The sequence below is a fragment of the Suncus etruscus genome, chromosome 15, assembly GCF_024139225.1.
Source record: "Suncus etruscus isolate mSunEtr1 chromosome 15, mSunEtr1.pri.cur, whole genome shotgun sequence".
Classification (NCBI taxonomy): domain Eukaryota; kingdom Metazoa; phylum Chordata; class Mammalia; order Eulipotyphla; family Soricidae; genus Suncus; species Suncus etruscus.
This window is the reverse complement of record NC_064862.1, coordinates 80,417,897-80,441,372: the sequence shown is the minus strand read 5'-3', so window position 1 is coordinate 80,441,372 and position 23,476 is coordinate 80,417,897. Positions and strand designations below refer to the sequence as shown.

General features: G+C 55.4%; 1 protein-coding gene across 1 annotated transcript; it reads left to right on the top strand.

Moving 5' to 3' along the window:
• Positions 1-4,677: 4,677 nt before the first annotated feature.
• Positions 4,678-22,584, top strand: ZFR2 (zinc finger RNA binding protein 2). The gene is given in 18 exon segments (XM_049788209.1): positions 4,678-4,819; positions 7,325-7,407; positions 8,581-8,617; positions 8,620-8,792; positions 10,448-10,609; positions 11,539-11,671; positions 12,255-12,385; positions 13,687-13,806; positions 14,071-14,210; positions 14,570-14,708; positions 14,927-15,114; positions 17,014-17,188; positions 17,606-17,744; positions 19,778-19,872; positions 19,953-20,048; positions 20,878-20,989; positions 21,337-21,434; positions 21,849-22,584. Coding segments are annotated over 18 exon segments (2,319 nt in total). The 3' UTR covers positions 22,005-22,584.
• The last annotated feature ends 892 nt before the right edge of the window (positions 22,585-23,476 follow it).

Genomic DNA, 23,476 nt, shown 5'->3' with positions numbered 1-23,476 from the left:
AGGAGTTTCTAATGACTCTTTGCTCAGGGATCAGTCACTTCTGGTGCTCAGGGAATCATATGAGACGTCAGAGATGGAAGCCAGATTGGCTGCGTGTGAAGGGAGCGTCCTCCCCACGGTGCTCTCTGATACCATAGGATATGTTTCTAATTTGGGGAACTTTTGTTCGTAGATTTGCTGTACAACCTCCCCTCAGTACACACACACACACACACACACACACACACACACACACGGTGTGTTTCTTGGCCCTGATTGCCGCCACCTATAACCGGGGCCTGAGCAACAGAACGGCTGGTAGAGTTTGCCTTGCACGCAGTCGACCCGAGTTCAATCCCCAGCATCCCATATGGTCCCCTGGAGCCTTCCAGGAGTGATTTCTGAATATAGAGCTAGGAGTCACCCCTGAGCAGCGCCTGGTGCTGCTCCAAAACCAAAAATGACAGACAAGTGTCATGACTCACCCAGATGGCTCAAGCCACATGTCTTTTGTTTGGGGGCCACTGTAGGAAGCACATAGGAGTTGCTTCTGGCTCTTCATACAGGGATCACTCCTGAAAAGTTTAGGAGACCATATCAGGTGCCAGGGATCAAACCCAGATTGGCCTTTTACAAGGCAAGTGCCCTCCCAACTATATTCACTCTCTGGCCCTATGCATGCATGATCTTTTTTTTTTTATCTTTTATTCTATTTTTTCTTTTTTTTTGGGGGGGGGTCACACACAGTGATGCTCAGGGGTTACTACTGGTTATGCATTCAGAAATTGCCTCTGGCTTGGGGGATCATATGGGATGCTGGGGGGTTGAATCATGGTTCATCTTAGGCTAACGCGGGCAAGGCCTTACTGCTTGAGCCACCGCTCCAGTCCTTTTATTGTATTTTTTTATTTTATTGTGTGAGTCTGTTTCCCATTTTCAACATCTGGGGCAACTTTTACAGATCACAACTACCTCAAGCCATAAGAATCCTCCAAGGTGCGGTCGGAGAGATAGCATGGAGGTAAGGCATTTGCCTTTCATGCAGAAGGTCATCGGTTCGAATCCCGGCATCCCATATGGTCCCCTGTGCCTACCAGGAGCAATTTCTGAGCATGGAGCGAGGAATAACCCCTTAGCACTGCCAGGTGTGACCAAAAAAAAAAATTCCCCCAAGGAGGAACAGTTCCACAACAGACAGATCTGGTGAAACATGTGTGCTCAGTTGGTGTCACTGCAGTGCAGACATCCCAAGGGGGACCAAAGCCCAGGAGGATGTGGGAATGCCCGGCCATAGAGGAAGCCAGGGAAGTGCCACTGTGTGGATCAGTAGGCCCCAGACATGCTGGGAAGATGCTGTGTGTGAAACACTAAGCACTAGACTTTCAGGGAGCAGCCAGTGTGGAAAGAGTCAGTGTTGGCCAAATAATGGGGAAATGTCCTGCTTTGCACAGAACAGACAGTCTGGGTTCTGCACAGAACAGACAGTCTGGGTTCTGCAGTGGCTAGAAGCAGTGGGAATGGCCATGGTAATGAGTGTTTGGGCATTTGCCAGAGCCAGGCAGGACATCTGTGCTCGCCAGACCCACCATATTGTTCCTGGCAGTTACACATGGCCAGGAGGACACGGGTGGACAAATGCCACACACTAACTCATGCATCCTGCTGCCTTTGGTGCCCAGGGCTTCCCCAGGTCCCTGTGCAAGAATTCCCAGATCCAAGCTGCTATAGATAAAGTGGAAGACTTGGAAAGAACAGAGAGCAGAGCACAAGACCATCTCCAGCTCTACTACGGGTCCCTCAAACCCCACCAGGAGTGATCTTTTGAGGACAGAGCAGGATTAAGACCTCTGCACTTTGGAGCTTGGAGCAATAGTTACATTGGATAAAGTGCATACCTGGTCAGAGATTATCTGAGTTCAATCCCTGACATCCCAAATAGACTCCTGAGTACTTCCAGAAGTGCACTTCCTGAATGCAGAGTCAGTAGTAACCCCTGAACATTGCTGGGTGGGATCCAAAAACTAAAATAAAATAAAATAAAATAAAATACTGAGAACAACAATAAAGTGGCAAAAATGGACTGGCCGTGAGGCTGTTTTTCCCCCCTTTTTACAAATTGTTTGAGGGGCCTCCGTGCAGGCTCATAGGGCTGGAATGCACTTTTTATAGGGGAGTCCTAGATTCATTTTCTCCCATCTACCCTCCCAACTCTGCCAGAAGTGGCAAAAAAAAATAAAACATTTACTTACCTTATTGTTCAATCTTCAGTGCTGTGAATTGCACCCATAGCTTCCCACCTAAGGTCTATGTGTTAGTGTCAAGTTTCATTTCCATCCCCTTAAAAAATAATACCTTTTAAAAATGAAATTATTGTAGATTCAAATCCAATAGGATGAAATTCTATTTTTGTTTTGTTTTCGTTTTTGGGTCACACCCAGCATCACTCAGGGTTACTCCTGGCTCTATGCTCAGAAATTGCACCTGGCAGGCTCAGGGGACCATATGGGATGCCGGGATTCAAACTACTGTCCTTCTGCATGCAAGGCAAACACCCTACTTCCATGCTAGCTCTCTGGCCCAATAGGATGAAATTTACAGAGAGTTGGGCTGTGTCTCAGCAGGAGAGTACTTGTGTGGCATGTATGAGGCCCCAGGTTGCAGTCATAGTCCAAGAAGGGAGGAAGGGAGCGAGAATAAGAAGAAAAAAGGGAGGAGGGAGGGAGGAGGAAAGAAGGAAGGAAGAAGGAGGAAAGGGAGAGAAAGAATAATAGGAAGGGAGGAAGGAGAAGGAAAGGAAAGGAAGGAAAGACAGAGGGAAGAAGGAAGAAGAGAAAGTAGGGAGAGAAGAATAATAGGAAGGAGGGAAGGGTGAAAGGAGGAAGGGAAGGAAGGAAGGAAGGAAGGAAGGAAGGAAGGAAGGAAGGAAGGAAGGAAGGAAGGAAGGAAGGAAGGAAGGAAGGAAGGAAGGAAGGAAGGAAGGAAGGAAGGAAGGAAGGAAGGAGGTATTATATTGGTTTGGTTTGGTTTGGTTTGGGAGCCACAACCAGCAATGCTCAGGGGTTACTTCTCTGCACTCAGGAATCATTCCTGGCAGTGCTTGGGAGATGATAAGGGAGGCCAGGGATTGAACCCAGCCAGTCACATGTGAGGCCAGCACCCTCCCACTGTCCTGTCACTCCAGACCCCAAAATATGCTTCTGTGGGCACCACCTCCCCTCCCATCATCATACCTTTGGCTTCAGGAATCACAAACTTGAAGTTTCTAGAATTCTGACCTTTCAAGCATCTGATGTGGGTGGAATCCTAGAGTCTGCACTCACTAGGAACTAGTGCACTAGGACACATAGTGTCCTCCAGGCCCAAGTGAGGCCCCATGCTGTGGACAAGCCAAAGTGTGTGGCCCATTTGGAGTGGGACAGCAGCACATCTTACATATCTGCTTGTGGAATGAGGCTGCCAGGCACATTCCTGGGAGGTTTCATGGTGACTCAAGGCCAGTGCTGGGGCATAGAATGGCTGAATCACAGGTGATAACTCTGGATGACTCACTGATATTTTCAAAGACACCACGGGGGTGGTGGGGGACAAGGTGAGAAGACCTGATTGATAGCACAGCAGTAGGGCATTTGCCTTGCACATGGTTGACCCAGGATGGGCCCAAGTTCGATTCCCAGCATCCCATAGGATCCCCTGAGCCTGCCAGGAGTGATTTCTGAGCACAGAGCCAGGTGTAACCCCCAAGTGCCGCCAGGTGTGGCCCAAAAACAAAATCAAAAAGACACCACCACGGTTCAGGAGCAGCTACAGTGCTGTGCATATCTGCCTAAGTGAGGGAGTCCCCAGTCCTCCCCAGTGCTGATGCTATCCCTGTTTGTTTCTCCCTTCCTCATTGGTACTATTGGTATTGGTAGTGGGGTTGGGGTGGTGGTGATGGGTGATGGTGACTTGGTGAGTTTGGTGATGATGGAACGGTAGTATTGCTATTTGTGTTAGTGATAGTGTTGGTGATGGTGGTACTGTCGGCAGTTTGTATTGCTGCTGATGGCAGTGATGTTAGTAGTTTTGGTGTTGGCATTTGGGTTGTTGGTGGTATTGCTCTTGTGGTTCTGGTGGTGGTGGTGGTGTTTGGGCTGGTGGTTGGTATTCACCAGAGATCATCCTCTATATGTTGTGATCCAGATGATAAAGTTTGTGGACTACATAGCTCACCCAGGTTCCATCCCAGGCATCCCGTAAATTCCCTCAATCCCATCAGGAACTATCCTTGAGCCAAACCAGGTGCGGCCCAAAAGCACAAACAAACCAACAAAAAAATAAAAAAACAAAAAGCAAAAAAACCATCTCAGAGAAAAACAGGAGAAATGTAAGATTCAAGAATGGGGAGGGGCCTTGTTGTGGGCGGAGCTTGAGCAGAACCTTCCGAAGAGTGATGGAGAGGGGCGGGAGCAAGCAGGGGCGTGGCCTCTGTGGGCGGGGCCTCCCTGGGCGGAGCTTGAGCAGAGCCTTGACAAGCGAGGATGACCAAAGAAGGCGAGATCAGAAGCGGGGCGGGGCCTGAGGTGGGGGCGGAACTTAAGTAGAGCTTTGATAGGAAGATCACAGAGAGGGCGGGGTCTTGAGTGGGCGTGGTCATGTGTGGGCGGGACTTGAGCTGGTAGAGGGGCGGGGCTCCGGGCAGGGGGCGGGGCGGGCGCCAAGATGGCGGCGAGCAAGCGGCTGTGCTCCGCGCTGGGCCCCGGCCCGCAGTGCAGGTACCTGCCCGCGCGGTCCGACCCTCTTCGCGGGGAACCGCGGTCGGCATCTCAGCCGCGACCCCGAGTGGCGTCCGTCGGGGCTGGGGGTGGGGGCGGGGTTTGCCCAGGCCTCTGCGCCTTGGGTGGAGGATGGGCTGCCCGGAGTGGGGTACGGGGGAGCCCCCATGCCCCCGTTGGGTGCTCAGATATTTCAGGCCGGGGCTTGGGAGGGAGGGAGGGAGGGTGGAGGACAGAGGAGAGATGGGCCGAGGAAAGAGGGATTGGGGGGACCCCAATAGACAGCCCTGCTGTGCTCCCCAACCTTCTGGCCTGGAGCATACACTGCATTCAGGCAGGCTGGCATCGCGGTGGGGGCACACATAAACAGGCTTGCACATACACAAACATGCATGCGCATACACACGAAAACGCGCACAAACATGCATGCGCATACACATATGAAAACGCGCCTCTGCAAACACATACGCGCGCATATACATGCGAATGCCTACGTGCATGCAGTAGCCCTACATGCAAACACAGGCGCAACACACATTTACATGTACGTGTACATGCGTCATACCTCTACACACATACGTACGTCGTTTCCATCTTCGGATCTAAGGGAAAAGAGTTGGAGAGATAGCACACAGCGGCGTTTGCCTTGCAAGCATCCGATCCAGGACCAAAGGTGGTTGGTTCGAATCCCGGTGTCCTATATGGTCCCCTGTGCCTGCCAGGAGCTATTTCTGAGCAGACAGCCAGGAGTAACCCCTGAGCACCGCAGGGTGTGGCCCAAATACCCAAAAAAAAAAAAAAAAAGAGTTGGAGAGGGTGTGGTGGGGAGAGAGGGAGGGACGGAGAGAGATGGAGAGAAGGGGAAAGAGGGGGCTACCCAGCTGACTAGGGTGCCGTGGCTCCCCCCCTCCCACTGTTCCGTGGGTGCCTGTGTCTAGCAGTGGGTTTTGCTGCCAAGGACCCAGTGTTTCACCCTCAGGGTCTGGAGTGAGAGCACAGCAAGACTTGCACGAAGACAACCCAGATTCCCTCCTGGACACCCCACAGGGTCTCCTTGAGCCTACCAGGAGTGACCCAGGAGTGTAAAGCTGGAGTAACCCCTGAGCATCCTGGGTGTGGTCTTACCCCCGCCCCCCCAAAAAAAGAAAAAAGTGTCAACCTCTGTAGCTATGGCCCTGCTGTGAGTGGGGACTGATTGGTGGTGGTGCGGAACTGGATTCTGGAAAACAAACCTCTCTCTCTCTCTCTCTCTCTCTCTCTCTCTCTCTCTCTCTCTCTCTCTCTCTCTCTCTCTCTCTCTCTCTCTCTATGTTGGCATGTATACATACAGGTGTGAATGCATCATCTATGGGCGCATTCTATGACTGCATGTGTGGTGTTGCATTGCGTATGTGTCTGAGAGTTCATGTGTATAAGTGAGTGCTCGTGTGTATGGGCATGTATGAGTTTATGGGTATGAATGAATGTATGCATGTTTGTGGGTGAATACATGTGTGCATATGTGTGTGTTGCTGGCAACCGTGCAGCCAGGGGTCTGCCCATGGGTCTGAGACTGGCACTGGCTGGTAGGTCTATTTGAGGAGAGTCCCTTGGGCACACGCGCAGTTCTCATGTGGCCCTTGAATTAGGTCCAGAGTGAAGTCGGTTTGAATTTTGACTGTGCCCCTTGGAGCACAGGTGGGTTCTTGGGGGTTTCTCTCCCTCGGACGTTGTTTCTTGAGGTTCCACCATCTCTTCTGTCATCTACATCTCCCCACACGCATGTTTGTGCTCACATACCTGCAGTCTGAGTCTCATCAGTGTCCTCTGCACAATTATGGGGGAGCAGCCTAGACTGTGGGTTCCAGTAAGGGAAGGAGGCAGGAGGGAGGAGGGGAGCTTGCCCCTGGGGGCTCTGACACTTGTGCCTTGGTTTTTGTTTGGGGCCTAGATCTACTTGACCAGTGCCAGCCTCAGTCCCATGCGCAGACCCTTCTGCACAATTGCCAGCAACACACACATGCCAATCCCAGCGCCCCACAGGGTCTCCCTAACTCCTCCCTGAGTGAGCCCTGAGCAGATCCAGGAGTCAGCCACCAGGTGTGATTCCAAAAACCCAAACAAGGGGCTGGAGCAATAGCGCAGTGGTAGGGCATTTGCCTTGCATGCAGCTGACCCAGGACAGACCTGGGTTTGATCTCCCAGTGTCCATATGGTCCCCAAGCCAGGAGCAATTTCTGAGCACATAGACAGGAGTAACCCCTGAGTGTCACCAGGTGTGGCTCAAAAACCAAAAAAAAAAAAAAAAAAAACCCAAATCTGAGAGCAGACAAGAGATGCATGGGGTGCCCTGTGGTGGGGGAGGTTGATGCCACTGCACCCTATAAAGGTTTGGGGGAGCTGACCACAGTGCAGTATCCTCAGCCTGTGCTCAACTGATCCCCATGTGTCCTGGGACACAATGGCACCTTTGGGGGTCCTTCCCTCAATGGGACCCTCTGTGGGGTTCCTGTACCCCAAGCCCTGTGGGTTCATCTGATTCTGCCCAGACACCCATCTGGGGTGTCTCTGCGCAGCCCATCCTGGGGCCTGAGTATGCTTCTCTGCACTTCCAGCTCGGCGCCTCAGGCCCGCACACCCCCTGCCTTGCCGCAGCCCTGGGAAGGATCGTAACTCACTCCTGGACCCAGATACGCAGGTATGGCCCGGACACACTACACAGCCACTCAGGGGCCAGCTGAGGCCTAGACACAGCACAGGCATATTTAGGGGTACCCAGAGGCACCAAAGAGACACTTCAAGATGCTAACAGGACAATTGCCTGGGTCTTCCTGCTGTCGCCAGGCTTCCTGCCCTATTCCCCCCCACCCCCTGCTATCTGTCTGTCCCCCATCCATCTCCCCTCTCCCTAGTGCAGCCCTTTTCTGGCCTCTGAGCATTCATCCCCAACTCACATTCACGCAGTCCCCATCCTGCCCAGGGCTCAAGCCCAGAATCAAGCAGTTCCCTGCTGTGTCTCCGGGTCCCCACGTCCCACCTCCTGCTCTAATGGCTGTAACATTCCTTCACACACATCCATTGTCCCCTCCCCATGTTGTACCAGGACCACGGGTGCCCTTGGAGCAGCCTGGTATGGGGCTGGGACCTGTCTGCTGACCAGCTATGACCAGAGACACTGACAGACCTGACCCCCCACAGCTGCCCACTAGCTAGCCCTGCCAGACTCTGGCAGATTGGGGGTCTGGAAACAGGGCATCTTGCAGCATCACCCCACTCTCAGAGACAGGCTGGGTACCCCACCACAGGAGCCTGATGGGAGACAAGCCGGGGCCTGAGATATGGGACCTTCTGAAAGACCAGGGCCATGTGGGACCCATGACCCCCGACTGTCAAGGGAGTCTGACTTCTCCACTGTTCATCTGAAGCCTCCCTGGGCAGACACTGAGAGATGGAGACAACCAGACAGGCTCAGGGTCACCTCCCAACCCCCAGCATTGGTGTTAAAGAGCTATCCAGGAGGACAGAGCCGAGGCTTTAGGCTTCCTTGCTCTGTCCTTTCCTGCTGGAACCATTGAAACCTGGGTGCCCCAGGATTCAAACCCAGGGACTTGTTCTCTCCTGGATTGAGCACTAAGACTAGAGTCAGGATCTCCAGTGGGCCTTGGATGCTCTGCAGGTCGTGGTACGGGGGTTGGCTCAGCCCCTACAGCGACCCTGACTTCTAACCCTGACCAGAGGCTTAATACTGCCTCCCGCATCCTGACCTCCCTCAGCCAGCCCACCCCCAGCAAAGAGGGCTCACGGATCAGCCCACCCTGTGGCAACCCCTATTCTCTGCCCCCAGGACCCAGCTGCCCTGCTTTCAACCTAGCCGTGTCTTTGGCCACCAGCTCAGCCACGACCACAGCCACCGAGATGCCGCCCCCACCCACCCCAAAGCCTCTGGACTCGCGCCCATGGGGCAGCTGCACCAAAAGATCTTCCATTCCAGCTGCCAACAGGCTGCAGAGCTGGACTGGTGGATCCAGGCTGCCCCCGGCCCACTTCTGTGAGGTCTGCAAAGTCAGCTGCGCAGGCGCCCAGGTCAGTCCCTGTTTCCCAGACCAGTCCCATCCCTGCCCCCCCAGTCCCCGTCCCTCCCCCTCCAATCCTTTTTTTTCCGCTCAAGTCCCCAGAGGCGTGGCCAGAGTCAGACCTGCTGGGTCACATGCAGGTGCCTTCCACACACACACCCCCCATGGGCTTGCACTGCTCTTTGCAGTCTTTACGCTCCCTCCTGGTACCAGGGCAGGAGATATGACAGTCCGGGTCCTGACTAGTGTCCAAGGGGATGACCTGGAGCAGAAGGCATGGCCAGCTGAATCTGTGCTGAAGCCTCAGGGCTGGGGACACTGGTACCGTCATGGCAAGGGATGGGGGTCTGGGGTGCCCTGTGGGCCATTGCACATGTGTACCTGCGCTGTGTCTCTGGGCATTTACATGCATGCTTCTGCACACATACATGCTTTCACGTCAGCGCACACACTTGCATGGTATCTGCATCTGTGCACATTATATGCTCCATGTGCATGCGCGTGAATCCCTGTCCCATGTTTGCTATACATGTGTACTGGTATGTGCGTGTCTGAATTGCCAGGCTGCACATGTCTGCTCATGCATTGATGTGCAGGTCTGTGCATGTGTGTGTGCTCTGGAGTAGGCATGTGATGGTGTGCCTTTGTGTATGTCTTCATATGAGCAGCAATGCGTACATGTGATATATCCATATATGTCGTGTGTCCCCATGTGTAGTTTGCACATGAGCATTTGTGTGTATGCGCGCATGTGAACATACACGTGTGTTCTTGTGAACATGTGTTGTGTTTTTGTGTACCTGGATGTATGCACCTGGTGGAATGTATCCTGTAAACCTAAACTTAATTCTTGGCATCCCATTAAAATCCCCGGAACACCACCAGGAATGATCCCTGAGTGCAGAGCCAGGAGTTGGGTGTGGCACAAAAACAAAAGCAAAAAAAAAAAAACAATAATAAAAAAGTAAAACAGAAAAAAGCAAAGACATGTGAGAAGGTCCAAGAGAGAAGACAGTGGGTGTGCACAAGGCCAGCCCTGGGTCCATGTGGTTCCCCAGCACTGCCGGAACCAATCCCCACACAAAAGAACTGAGAACATAGAGCACTGTCCCATTTGCTCACAAACACCTCCTTTAAGAATGGCCTGAGATGGGGCCGGGCGGTGGCGCTAAAGGTAAGGTGCCTGCCTTGCCTGCGCTAGCCTTGGACGGACCGCGGTTCGATCCCCCGGTGTCCCATATGGTCCCCCAAGCCAGGAGCAACTTCTGAGCGCATAGCCAGGAGTAACCCCTGAGCGTTACCGGGTGTGGCCCAAAAACCAAAAAAAAAAAAAAAAAAAAAAGAATGGCCTGAGACAATGGCTTGGAGGAGGGGAGAACATGCCCCAACAATAGTGACCTAACCTTTCCAACACCCCAGAATGCTTTGGTGTGACCCAAAAGGAGGAGGGAAAGAAAAAGGGAGGGGAGGGGGAAAGAAAGAAAGGATGGATTATGCAGGGAGGCGAGGCTGGGCCAGGCTTGCATGCTTGAGCCCCTATTGAGTCCCCAACCCCAGACAGGCCTGCAGAAAGCTGGAGGGGAGGGTACCCTGGCCCCAGTAGCAAGCCAGGAGGTGGGCTCTAGCTGGGAAGGCCCGGCCCCCACCTGGCCGCTTCTGCTGCAGACCTACCGGGAGCATCTGGAGGGTCAGAAGCACCGGAGGAAGGAGGCACAGCAGAGCGCTGCAGCCGCAAGCCAAGACCCCCTGCACTGCAACCTATGTTCTGTGTCCTGCACCGGGGCCGCTGCCTATGCCGCCCACCTCCGTGGCGCCCGGCACCGGAAGGTGGGACCTCCTTGGAGCACCATGGGGATTAAGGGTGGAGTGGGGACTGGAAAGGCAGCTCAAGAGGAGGCAGATCTGTGGGGCACCTGCTGAAGCCCCAGCACTGCACGCTTCCCTGGTATGGCCAGGGATGACATCAGCGCTGAGTTCCCCCAGCATGGCTCAGCGTCACACCAATGCTGCATGCCTCCCCCCTCGCAGGACCAGGCATGAGCCAATACCACCCATTCAAACCATTGGGCCGTTCAGCCAAGTGAAATACTTCTGAACCCTGAGACTGCATGGGGGTACCCAGTGTTTCATGGCTGGAGAGATGGGCCAGCAAGGGAGATGCCAGCCTTGCATGCAGCAGCCCCAGTTTCACCACCAGCCCCCCCCCCTGCACCACTATGGTCCCTACAGCATCGCCCCTGAGCACAGAGTCCCGCATGCCACCCCAGCAAACACCAAAACCAAAAACCGGGGGCACAACCATAGCACAGCATGGAGGGCATTTGCCTGGTGTAGGGCCCATCTGGGTTCAATTCCTGGCACTCAGGTCCCCTGAGCTCTGCCAGGAGTGATCTCTTAACACTACCCATGTGTGGCACCAAAAAAACAAAACAGAAAAGCCCCACCATGTCTGCACTGCGGCCATGCTCCATAATGAGGGGACTATGCCTAGACTTGGTGAACCTGCAAAGCATTTTGGTGTTTTTTTTTTGGGGGGGTCAAGCTCAGTACTTGGTGGGCCACTTCCAGCAGTGTGGGGAAACAGGTGCAGGCCCCCCCCTGCCATTGGGACTGGGAGGACAGGATGGAGTGTCGGGACCCGCAATGTGAGTCATCGTGAGGTTGGATGTGGGACCTGGCTCCTGGGTCATCACTGCTCCACATCTCTGAGGATGCCCCAAGGTGCCCTGACGGGGTATGGGGGGGCTCTGTTCCAGGTGCTCAGGCTGCACAACAGACTGGGGAGGCCCGTTCCCCACACAGCCCCAGCCCCTGCCAGCCCCAGCAGGCGCTCCCCAAGCCGGTCACCATCACCCAAGAGAACAGTGGCCTCGAAGGTCACGCTTGTGGGTATGTCCATCTGTACAGGGGAGCCTCTGGGGTGCGGGGCTTTAGGGAACAAGCTAGGCCTCCCAAGCCCCAGTTTCCTGCCTTGGGTGCAGCAGGGGGCCACGTGCATGGGGAGAACCTAGAGGTCTCTGGCCAACTTCAGACTCATCCCTTTTGCAGTGGACGATTTTGGGGTGCCTCGGTGCAGCTCTAAGATGAGGGCTGTGTTTTTTGTGCTACACCCCAAGTGATCACAGCCCACCCCCATGCCACTGGCTTTGGGCCCCAAACCTCTGACACCCAGAGTAGATTGATAGCACCAGCCCAGATCCACTAATGAGAGGTCTGGACCAGCCCATTAGCAGAAGATTCGGGACTCAGACCAGACTTCCCACATCTACACTTCAGCCCCCATTATGTGGGGGACAGGGAACGGGGTGCCAGCAGCCCTGTGCTGTCTGCACCTCAGCACGGCTCCTGGACATGGACAGTAACACAGGGTGTTGGAGGTGCCTTGGGGCTCCACTAAGCTGATCTCAAGGGACTCCCACAACCTGGTGGGACGATGCTGACTGTGGTTTCAAACAAGCAGTTCATCCATCAGGGCCACCCGAAGCACATCCGTGCAGTCGCAGGTCTCCTGAGTCCAGAGAATGGGCCACCCTCGGAGGCTCTGCGGAAGCTTCTGGAAGCAACTGTGACTCACCACCCGTGGGCCCTGAGTATGTGGAAGAGGTATGAATGGAAATGCCCCACCCCCAAATCTCAGAGAACCATTGGGGCACAGGAGACTTCAGAGGGGGGGTGGAGGGACCCAAAAAAGTGAGGGAGGAGCCAGAGTGATGACAGGGTTTGAGCTCAGCCACGTGTTTGTAGCCCCAAAAGGAGTCTCAGTGCCCGTGGAACCCAAATTTGCCTCACTAGGATATATGAGAAGGGCAAGGCTAGCTCATAGCCCCACAGGCGCAGGCTGACCACTGCACAGCCTCAGGTAACCCACCTCCCAACCAACATAAGTGATATAATTTATGCTTTTTGGTTTGGAGGCCACACCCCGCAATGCTCAGGGCTGACTCCTGGCTCCAGCCCTTGAGTCATGTTTTATTTCTGTTCATATTTGTCACGGGGCTTCAAGGGACATAGCTAACAGGGTTTAGGGGAAACTCTGGGGATTTGGAATGCGTTGTGGGTGCAGCATGCATTAGCCAGAGCCCTGCCCATGAACTTGAACCACATACCAGACACTGAAGTTTACTTTAAAAGCTGCGGGGATGAGGGGGGTGAGATAGCACAGCAGTAGGGCATTTGCCTTGCATGCAGCTGATCCAAGACCAATGATTGTTTGAATCTCAGCATCCCATATTGTCCCCCGAGCCTGACAGGAGCGACTCTGAGCGCAGAGCCAGAAGTAACCCCTGTGCCTTGCCGGGTGTGACCAGAAAACCAAAAAATAAATAAAAGTTGCAGAGGGGCCAGAGGGCTTTTGCCTTAAGCACAGCTGACCCGGGTTCAATCCCCAGCATCCCATATGATCCTCTTGAGTCCTACTAGGAGCAGAGCCAGGAGTAGTCCCTGAGCATCACCAGATGTTGCTCTAAAAGCAAAACAAAACTGCTGCAGAGCCTTAGAAAGATCTTAGCGACAGGTGCAGTGGTGGGGGAACAAGCGAGCCGGGTTTGTGTCCCTGTGGCTTGTGTGGGCGGGGCTATATATGGGTGGGCGTGGCTTTGTGGCTGGTGGATGGGGTTTGTGTGGGTGTGGCCTTGTGGGCGGGGCTGCATGGTTTGCTGAATGGGCGTGGTTTGGTCGGAGGCGGGTGGGGCTACGTGTGGGGCTGAGTGGGCGTGGCTTGGCTGGAGGTGGGTGGGCTACGTGTGGGGTTGAGTGGGCGTGGCTTGTGTTGGTGGGCGGGATTTGTGTGGATCTGGCTGCAGGGTGGGCAGGGCCAGGTGGTCGCAGTAAGCAGTGACTGACACCTCTAGGGCTGATAGGTCGCTCCTCAACACTCCACTGTCCCCACTTTTCTGCCTGCTCAGGTATGCAATGACGAAGGCCGAGTGATCCGCTTCCACTGCAAGCTGTGCGCCTGCTCTTTCAATGACAGCAATGCCAGGGACATGCATGTGCGGGGCCGGCGCCATCGGCTGCAGTACAAGGTGCGCCCAGCATGTGTCCCATGTCCGATGCACCAGCCGGAGCAGCCCTGCCTGCATTTCCTGCGGGTTTGGGTCCACACTGGGCGGAGAAGCTCATCACCCCCTCTGTATGTTAAGACTGGGGCCAGCACTGTGTCCATGATGGTCCCTGCTCTCAGCCCAGATTCTAGCCTCGGGGTTAGGGGCTACTCTGAGCTTTGGGGAGCCCTCGTGGGTCCCCCCGCCCCAGCAAGGTGGCCCTCGACGGCCTCTCCCTGTCCGCAGAAAAAAGTAGACCCGGATCTGCCGCTGGCACTGAAGCCGAGCAGCCGCACGAAGCGTCTCCTGGAGGAGAAACTGCGTATGCAGCGGCAGGTGGCCCGGCAGCGGCTAGAAGGCATGAGGCGCTGGTACAATGAGATGAGGTGGGTGCCCCAGGCTCAGGTGGCCACTCATGGAGACCCCTTAGGGGCCCCTCGTCCTGGACCCTTCGTGTCCTCTGTTGTCAGAACAAAGTCTCCAGTCTCTGACTCCGGGAAGGCTGCAAAGTACTTGGGGCTGTCTGCCTTAAAGGCCACAGGAGCCAGGGTGTGCACTGGGGGGGGGGGGGACTCTACAAGGGCAGGGTGTGTCTGACGTAGGGTACACGTGCAGGTGTGTGGCGTGTGCATGCCTCATGTGTGGCATATGCCGGATGTGTGCCATGCATGCGCATGCGTGTGGTGTGTGTTCACATGTGAGCGGCCATCTCCAGCATGTGGACACAACCGTGCTGTCTCTGCAGACTCTCGGATGCCTGCAAGAGGCGGATGGAGCAGCAACTGCAGGCCCAGGACGAGCCAGCCACATGCTCAATGCCCGTCTGCCCCCTGTCTTCCCCGGGCAGTCTAGGGGAGTCAGTCACCAAGGCCACAACAGCCAGGGTTGGTCTTCTCGAACCTTGCCTTGGTTAAAGGTCACAGAGGGGCAGGGACTTAGAACCTCCAGGGCTGGTCAGATGTAGGGCTGGGAGACCCCATTCCATCCCCTTTCATCAAACCCACAGGTGGGACGGGATGGTTGGACTTCAGGGCTGCCCAGGTACTAGGGGGTGGCCCATACCCCCTGCTCAGCAGCCGAGTCCTGCCTACTTCCCCCGTAGCCCCAGCGGCGCACCACGTCCCACGATGATCGGCATGTGATGCACAAGCACGCGGCCATCTACCCCACCGAGGCTGAGCTGATGGCTGTGCAGCGGGCCGTGGGCCACATCGAGCAAGCACTCAAGCTGGTGTCAGACGCGCTGGCTCGGGAGCAGGAACGCAACGCCAGCCCAGAGCCCGAGGGCAGGTATGGGGGGTGCTGATAGGTTATTGGCAGGGGCAGGGGTCAAACGGGGTGGGGTGGAACAAGAGAGCAGTGGGGAGGACATTTGCACTCAGCAAACCCAGGTTTGATCCTCAGCATCCCACAGGGTCCCCCTGAGCACAGAGCCAGGAGTAACCCTTACGCACCAATGAGTGTGCTAAAAAAAAAAAAAAAAACCTTATCAGCGGTAGGGTGTTTGCCTTGCAAGAGGCCAACCCAGGACAAACCCCAGTTTGATTCCCAGCATCCCATATGGTCCCCTGAGCCCATCAAGAGTGATTTCTGAGTGCAGAGCCAGGAGTAACCCCTGAGCGCTGCCATGTGTGGTCCAACTCCCCCCCCAAAAGAAAAACTAGGGGCCAGAGCAATAGAACAGTGTTTGCCTTGCACGCAGACAACCCAGGTTAGATCCCCAGCATTCTACATGGCCATCTGCTTGAAGTGATTTCTGAGTGCAGAACCAGGAGTGACCCCTGAGTGTCACTGGGTGTGTCCCCCCAGAAAAAGAAAAACTACATTTTAAAATAAATATTAAATATGTACCAGAAAATACCTAGGTAGGATATTGCCTTAGACATGATCTATCAGGTTCGACTCCCAATACCTACTATAGGGTCTCCAGAGTCCTACCACAAGTAAACCCTGAGCACAGCCAGTTGTGCCAAAATAAATAAATAAACAAGGTAGAATATAAAAGAGAACAATAATACATCATGGAGAGCTTTTTCCTCACACATGACCTACCTGGATTCAGTTCCCACCCTTATATGGACCCCTGAGCACAGCCATGAGTTTTACCTGAGCACAGAGCCAGGAGTAACCCTTACACACCAATGAGTGTGGTAAAAAAAAAAAAAGAAAGAAATAAAGAAAGAAAGAAACAAAGAAAGAAAGAAATTAAGAAAGATAGAAAGAAAGAAAGAAAGAAAGAAAGAAAGAAAGAAAGAAAGAAAGAAAGAAAGAAAGAAAGAAAGAAAGAAAACCTTATCATTCAGCCCCCATTGATCTCCCTGGAAACCCCTCTTTCTGTCTCTAGCTCTGGTCTGGTCCCCACCTCGACATTGGCTGACTTCCTCAACACATGAGTCTCCCTTTGCCCTGCTGTTGGGCCCCCCAAAAAAGGGTGTATCCCCTATACAAGTTCCTAAGTGTGGAGGTAGAGCCTAAGGATGGGGCTCAGCTTGCAAAAATTAATTTCCTTGCAGACTGGAGGCCAGTCCCAGTATTGTGTGAGCCCCGAGCCCTGCCAGTTGGGACCCCTACACTTACATACCTAAAGCACACTGAACTCCATTTTAGTTCCAGCCTCTCCCTGGGACCTCACATGCATCTGGGAGAGCAATTCTATTTCTCTCACTAGGAACTTTGGTCAGACAGGGCGCCCAAACCTGACTGCTGAGGCTGGGCTTGGTTTTGATGCCTCGTAATTTGGGGTCCACATCGGGCAGTGCTCAGGAGTCCATATGGAGTACTGGGGATCAAAACCAGCTTGGCCACATGCATGGCAAGCCCCTTCCCTACTGTGCTATCACTCTGACAGTAAACTCCGTTGCACTTTCCAGGCTCGCTCCCCTGCTAGCTGGGGGCTCTCACAGTCGGGCAAGGCTCCCACCCCTTTAACTGGTGGAGTCACACTCCGTGTGCTCCCAGGTTGTGGCAGTGTGGCTGCACACTCTCACACCTATGCTCGCCGGGCAGCTGCTTCCTGGCTGCAGAGCTCGTGGTCCTTTCAGTTGACCCTAGGGCCAAGGCTGGAAACTCCTTGTAGGTGGCAGAACTTCAGGCAGGTTCAGCTCGGAGTATGATTCCCAGTGCTGGGGAGAGGTGGACACATGGGGGTGGGCAGCCAGAGGGGTCTCTTTCTCCACTCTGTTCTGGCAGCAGCAGCTCGGACGCCTCATTCCGGATCCTCAAAGGTGTGATGCGGGTGGGCCTTCTGGCCAAGGGCCTCCTCCTGCGGGGTGACCGCAAGGTGCAGCTCATCGTGCTGTGCTCGCAGAAGCCCACGCGCACTCTGCTGCGGAAGGTGGCAGAGCAGCTGCCCCATGAGCTCCCGGTGAGATGGGTGTGTGTGTGTGTGTGTGTGTGTGTGTGTGTGTGTGTGTGTGTGTGTGCGCACGCGCGGGGGTGGGGTGGGGTAAAGGAGTGGGCATGGTGATTTGAGGTGGACAGGATGATGGAGTGGCAAAATGGGGGAGGGTGGCAATGGGCAAGTGTAGTTATAAAAGTGAGACTAGCCATGGCTATGAGAGTTGGGGTAGTGGGAATGGGGATGGACGTGGTCATGAGGGTGAAAACTGAACATGGCGATGACAGGACAGTAGTGTGACTGTGGGCAGGGTAGTGGCCCACTGCCCCACTGTCTCACAGGTTGGTCTTGTTCTTGTTGGGGAGATGCTCTTTGTATGAAGGCCCTGGGGGTGGCCATGTCCTGCCCGTGCCCACTGATGCCCTGCGTGCCCATCCCTCGCAGGTTGTGACAGATGACAGATATGAGGTGACCTCTGATCCCGAGACAGATGTTGTCATCTCGTCCTGTGAGGAACCCAGGGTGCATGTGGTGGTGTCTGTCACCTCAGCCCTGATGCGAGAGGAGGCCACTGCCCATGGAGGTATGGAAGAAGCATGGGTTGAGCTGTCCTGGCTTGGTGGGGGGGGAGCCCCAAGACATGGCATCCTCCAGGCCATGGAAGCAGGGGGCCCAGGCCAAAGACCCCCAACCCTTCAGGTGTGTGGGGTGCCAGAGAAATGAGCACGGTTCAGGTTTGATATCTCAGGCCCCAGCCATCTTTCCCAGAGGGACTTTGTTGTGCCAGCCCCCAACACAGCCACCCAACCGCAGCCCTTCCTAGCAATGCTTCTGAGACATTCAAGGCAGGTGGGGTCAAAGGTCTGAGGGTGTAGTGCACACAGAATGTCATGCACTGTGGAACCTTCTAGAACAGCCCCCAAGCTTCAGGCTTTCTTTAACTCCTTTCACAGATTCTACCCCACCAGAAAAGTGGTTCTCTTTAAATGAGTTCTTTCAAATTTATAGAGGCCCCCTACACCTTAGGGGACCAGAGAGATAGTACAGAGGTTACAATACAACCTGGTGTGTAATCACTGAGCACAAAGCCAGGAGTAAGCCCTAAGCAGTTCAGGGAGGTTGTGGCCCCAAGAAATAAAGAGGAATTTTTGCTTTTAGGGTGGAGCACACTCCTAGGCTGGCCTGGAGTCTAAGGAGGTTTAGAGGTGGGCTGGGAAGATAGTACATCAGGGAGGGCATTTGCCTTGCAGGCAGCGAACCCAGGGTCAGTCACTGGCATTCCATATGGTCCCTGGACACTGCTAGGAGTAATCCCTGAGTACTACCCAATCTGAACAAAAAGCAAACCCCAGAGAAGTGGACAGGACCAGAGCAACAGTAAAGTGGGGACAGCTCTTATCTTGTACACAGCTGACCAAGGTTCAATCTCTGTTACTTATATGGTTCCCCAAGCATCGCCAGCAGTGATCCCTGAGTGCAGAGCCAGGAGTAGCCCCCCAAACACTGCCAAGAGTAATTCTTTTTTTTGTTTGTTTGTTTTTTTGTTTTTGGGTCACACCCAGCGGTGCTCAGGGGTTTCTCCTGGCTGTCTGCTCAGAAATAGCTCCTGGCAGGCACGGGGGACCATATGGGACACCGGGATTCGAACCAACCACCTTTGGTCCTGGATCGGCTGCTTGCAAGGCAAACGCCGCTGTGCTATCTCTCCGGGCCCCAAGAGTAATTCTTGAGCACAGAGCCAGGAGTGATCCCTGAGCACATCGAGGTGGGGCCCAAAGAAGAATTGGGCTGTTGGAGCCAACCCCACGAACGGACTATCTTCAGACATGGAGGAACTCAGCAGCCTCCACCCTGGCTAGCAGTCAGACACCCTCAGGGAGAAAGGTCTAGAAGCCCAGACCTGATTTTGTTTGTGCCCAGGGAGAACTCCTCAACACCCCAGCTCACTGCCCCACTCCTGGCAACCCTACCCTCCATGTCTGCTCAGCCTCCCCCACAGGAAGGCAGAAATTTGTGGACAAAAGGCAGAACTGTACCTATTATGTGACCCCCACAAAGACCAGGGCCTCCTGTAGTTAAATGGAAAGAAAGTTCTAAAAGTGGGGGGCAGGAAAGAAAAGATGGGGCTGCATAGGGCACGTGTTCAAATCTGATCCATTCTCTCCCCTTATGTGCTTGTGGAATCAGTGCTCAGGAAGCCTCAGGTGCTCTCTATGATAGTCCCAATGGTGCTCCCACTGATAACCCCAGTAATGCGCCAGGTGATACTCCCAGTGGTTCTCCCAGTGATCCTAAGCAAGACTCAGCCTGACTGGACATTAGTGTCCCTGGGCCCTGGGGTGCTGGGGATCAGATCTGGGTCCCTGCATGCTCAAGGCCTTTAGAAAATTCTAGAAGTGCAGCTGTATTCTGTTCTTCCACCAGCATGTGGGCGCTGAGAGCTGGGACAGATGCCCCAGAGAGCATTTTTCAGGCCTCACAGGGTCCCCGGAGTTGGAGGTTGCTGATCTGGGAAGAGGTGGTGGATGTAACAGGATTCAGACAGGCAAAGGGCCTGGGAGGCAGAAGGATCATGCCCACATCTTACATGCACCTGTGTTCCGCTTTGCCTTCTAGAAGGATCTGAAGCACCCGAGCCCGACCCGGATGTCCTGAGCCCAGAGCAGTGCCTGCAGTCGCTGGCCGCGCTCCGCCATGCCAAGTGGTTCCAGGTCAGGGCCAGGGCGGCTGGAGGGGACATTAGGGGGTGCCCCCCACCCACCTGCTGAGTCCTCACCTTCCTCCTGCCCAGGCCCGCGCCAGTAGCCTGCAGCCCTGCGTCATTGTCATCCGGCTCCTCCGAGACCTGAGCAGGCGCGTGCCCACCTGGGGCGCCCTGCCTGACTGGGTGAGCGCCCAGGCAGTCCTGCAGTGCCCCGCCCCCCAGAACCCCCAAATCCCCAGGCACCTCATTCACCCCAACACCTCCTCCTGGAGGCCCCCCCAGCCTCATTTGCCTGCCCTTATCTGAACCCCACAACCTCGCACACACAAACAAAACTTTATGCAAATCCAGGGCACCAGGGAAATGTGCGGGGGCGGCCCCTCCCTGAGCAGGCCAGGGGTTGCTGCAGAGGAGGGAGATCTTGGGGCTCAGACAACCCCTGGTCAGCGGATCCCAGGGCCCTCCTGCAGGAAGAAGAGAGCAGGGAGAACCTGCCCCCCTCCACAATTTCAGCCCCCAAAGGTGACTCCTGCTATGCACTGAGGACCCCCGCCCTCACAGGGTCCCTTGACACCCCCAGTCTGTGGATTGGAGCCCATGCAAGCTGCTGAAGCTACTTCAGTTCACATGCCCCAATCCAGTGCTCTCTTGCCTTTGAGGGTTCCAGAGCACCCCTAAATGTGGAGGGCCCTTGGGAGCCTCTGCTGCTAGTCTGTGCCCCCCAACCCAAGCGGGGTCCAGGGAATTGTAGGCTCTGGGCGAGACGGAGGGACCTGGTGGCACACACAGACCCAATGAGGTCCATCCCTGGGCACAGAGGAGCCATTTCCCCAGAAATGAGTGGGGACCCACCCCACTCAGCTCCAGAGAACAGTGATGGATGGGGAAACTGAGGCAGAGAAGCCCAGTAGCCTGTTAGCCAGGCCAGGAAGCAGGCACCCCCACAGAAACTGAGGGTGGCAGATGGGGCCCATCCCAGCGGACCCCGAAGGCGCCCCTTGCCCTGTGCCAGGCCCTGGAGCTGCTGGTGGAGAAGGCGCTGAGCAGCGCGGTTGGGCCGCTGAGCCCAGGGGACGCTGTCAGGCGCGTCCTGGAGTGCGTGGCCTCGGGGACCCTCCTGCGAGGTCAGTCCCACCCACTCACATGTGCTCCCAGCTTGGGGCGCTGGAGGGGGGTGCGCTGGGCAGGTGGGGAGATGCCCTGAAAGACTCCAGACAGGTTTAGGAAGGAGCGCAGCCAGCAGGGTTTCATGTGCGGGCCTGTCCACGCCAATGCTGGACTTGGGGCACCAAGCAGGGCCTCAGGCGAGAGGAAGTCCTCAGGCTCACAGATGCATGGTCAGGTGCTGCACGAGCCCTCCTATGTGCATGCACATGCAGACCTGCATGCGCAGATACATGCATGCATGCTCAGAGCCAGGGGAGCAGCGATGGAGCCCCATGTGGAGTGCTCCCTCGTGGGTGCTCCCCAGACGGGCCTGGACTGCAGGACCCCTGCGAGAAGGAGCAGATGGACGTTCTGGGATCCATGAGCCTGCAGCAACGGGAAGATATTACCTCCAGCGCCCAGGTAGGCGCTTCCCATTAAGACCGCCAGGGCCATTTACTTCCCTAGGGCCACGCATGGGCCACTGTGTCCCAGTTCGTGTCCTATTGGGTTTCCCCAGCACCAACTGCTGGTTTGCAACTCAGCCATAGCCCACACCCTCCTCCTAGATGCCACACCTGGGTCCCCATCCCTCCTGCTGGCCCCTACTTGGGCCCAGCCTACCTGTGTCCTCTCCCACACATGGGGATCCTGCAGCCATTGTGGGTTAACTCTGCGGGAAGTGGTGAGAACCAAGAGGCAGGAAAGGGCAGCCTTTCCTGGGATCCCAAGCAGCCCCAGGCTTTCCCAGTAACACCCTTCCACGCTGCGCTCCAGGCTGACCCCCACAGCTGCAGCAGGGGCAGCTGCAGGTGCTGACAGCTGGGTTCCCCCCAGCACGCCCTGCGGATGCTGGCCTTCCGGCAGATCCACAAGATCCTGGACATGGACCCTCTGCCACCCCCCAAATTCAGGCTGGGGGCACGCTTCCGGAAGAGGCTGCGCCAGGCCATGGAGGACCCAGCCCCGGAGAGGGCAGAGGGGTGCCCGTGAGTGGTCGGCGGGCCCCTCTGGGACTGACCAGAACTGACCAGACCTGGCATACAGCAGCTCACCAGTGTTTAGACCCTTAAAGTGGATCATATGTCCCACCCCACAGCACCTCCATACTCTCTGCCTGCCTGGTTTCTTTTTTAGGGGGGTTGAGGCCATACCTGGTGATGCTCAAGGGTCAAAATTGGGTGGGAGGGGCCACTCCTGACTCCCAAACCCAGTAGCTGACAATCACAGGGCCAGCCCGCCCAGGGGTGTCTAGTGCTGGGAAGGAGCAGGGCCAGGGCTAGAGGTGTTATCTGTCCCCCACCCCAGGACACCAGCCCTGACCACTGAGTGCCTTCCACATTACAGGAGGGGGTTGCGGGTTCGCCCATCACTGACCCAGGCCAGCAGCAGTGTGCCCAGGCATGGGGCATGCAGGGCTGGTGGGGATGCAGGGGCACCCGCTGGGCACTCACCCACTTCTCTGCCCCAGACCCCATTTCTTTGGCTCGGGCTGCAGGAGTGCAGGGTGTGGGAGGCAACCAGGCCCCACAATGGGACTGGGCGGGAAATAAAATGCTGCTCATCCTCTGCATGCGTGTGGTCCTCCCATATGACACTTGCCAGCCCACCCTGGCTTACATGTGCAGACAGACCCCTGTGAGATCCACCTGGGCTTGGCCCAAGAGACGTGCAACAGGACTTTGTATGGGAAGGAGGAGCCCTAGAAGGCCCTGAAGGACCCCTCCTGAGTTGTGGGGGAGAATTCCTTTGGGTTGCAAGCCTCCCAGAGGAAGTTTCTAGAGATCCTAGAGGTGGGAGGCCAGTTCCAAAGTATAGGCACAGTGCCGGAGACATAGCACAGCGATTGGACGTTTGCCTTGCATGCAGCCAATCCAGGACAGATGATGGTTCAAACCCCAGCATTTCATATGTTCCCCTGGGGCCAGAGAGGTGGCGCTAGAGGTAAGGTGTCTGCCTTGCAAGCGCTAGCCAAGGAAGGACCGAGGTTCAATCCCCCGGTGTCCCATATGGTCCCCCCAAGCCAGGGGCAATTTCTGAGCGCTTAGCCAGGAGTAACCCCTGAGCATCAAACGGGTATGGCCCAAAAAAAAAAAAAAAAATGTTCCCCTATCTGCCAGGAGCGATTTCTGAGCACAAAGCCAGGAGTAACCCCTGAGCGCCACCAGATGTGACCCAAACACAAAACAAAAATAAAAGTATAGGCACACAGAGCTGGAGAGATAGCATGGAGGTAGGGCATTTACCGAGCATGCAAAAGGATTGTGGTTCAAATCCCGGCATCCCATATGGTTCCCCGAGCCTGCCAGGAGCGATTTCTGAGTGTAGATCCAGGAGTAACCCCTGAGCGCTGTCGTATGGGACCCAAAAACAACAACAACAACAAAAAAAAAAGTATAGGCACAGACAAAACAGGGTTTTTCTGGGCACAGAACCTACAGGCATAGAGCAGGGCATACATGGGC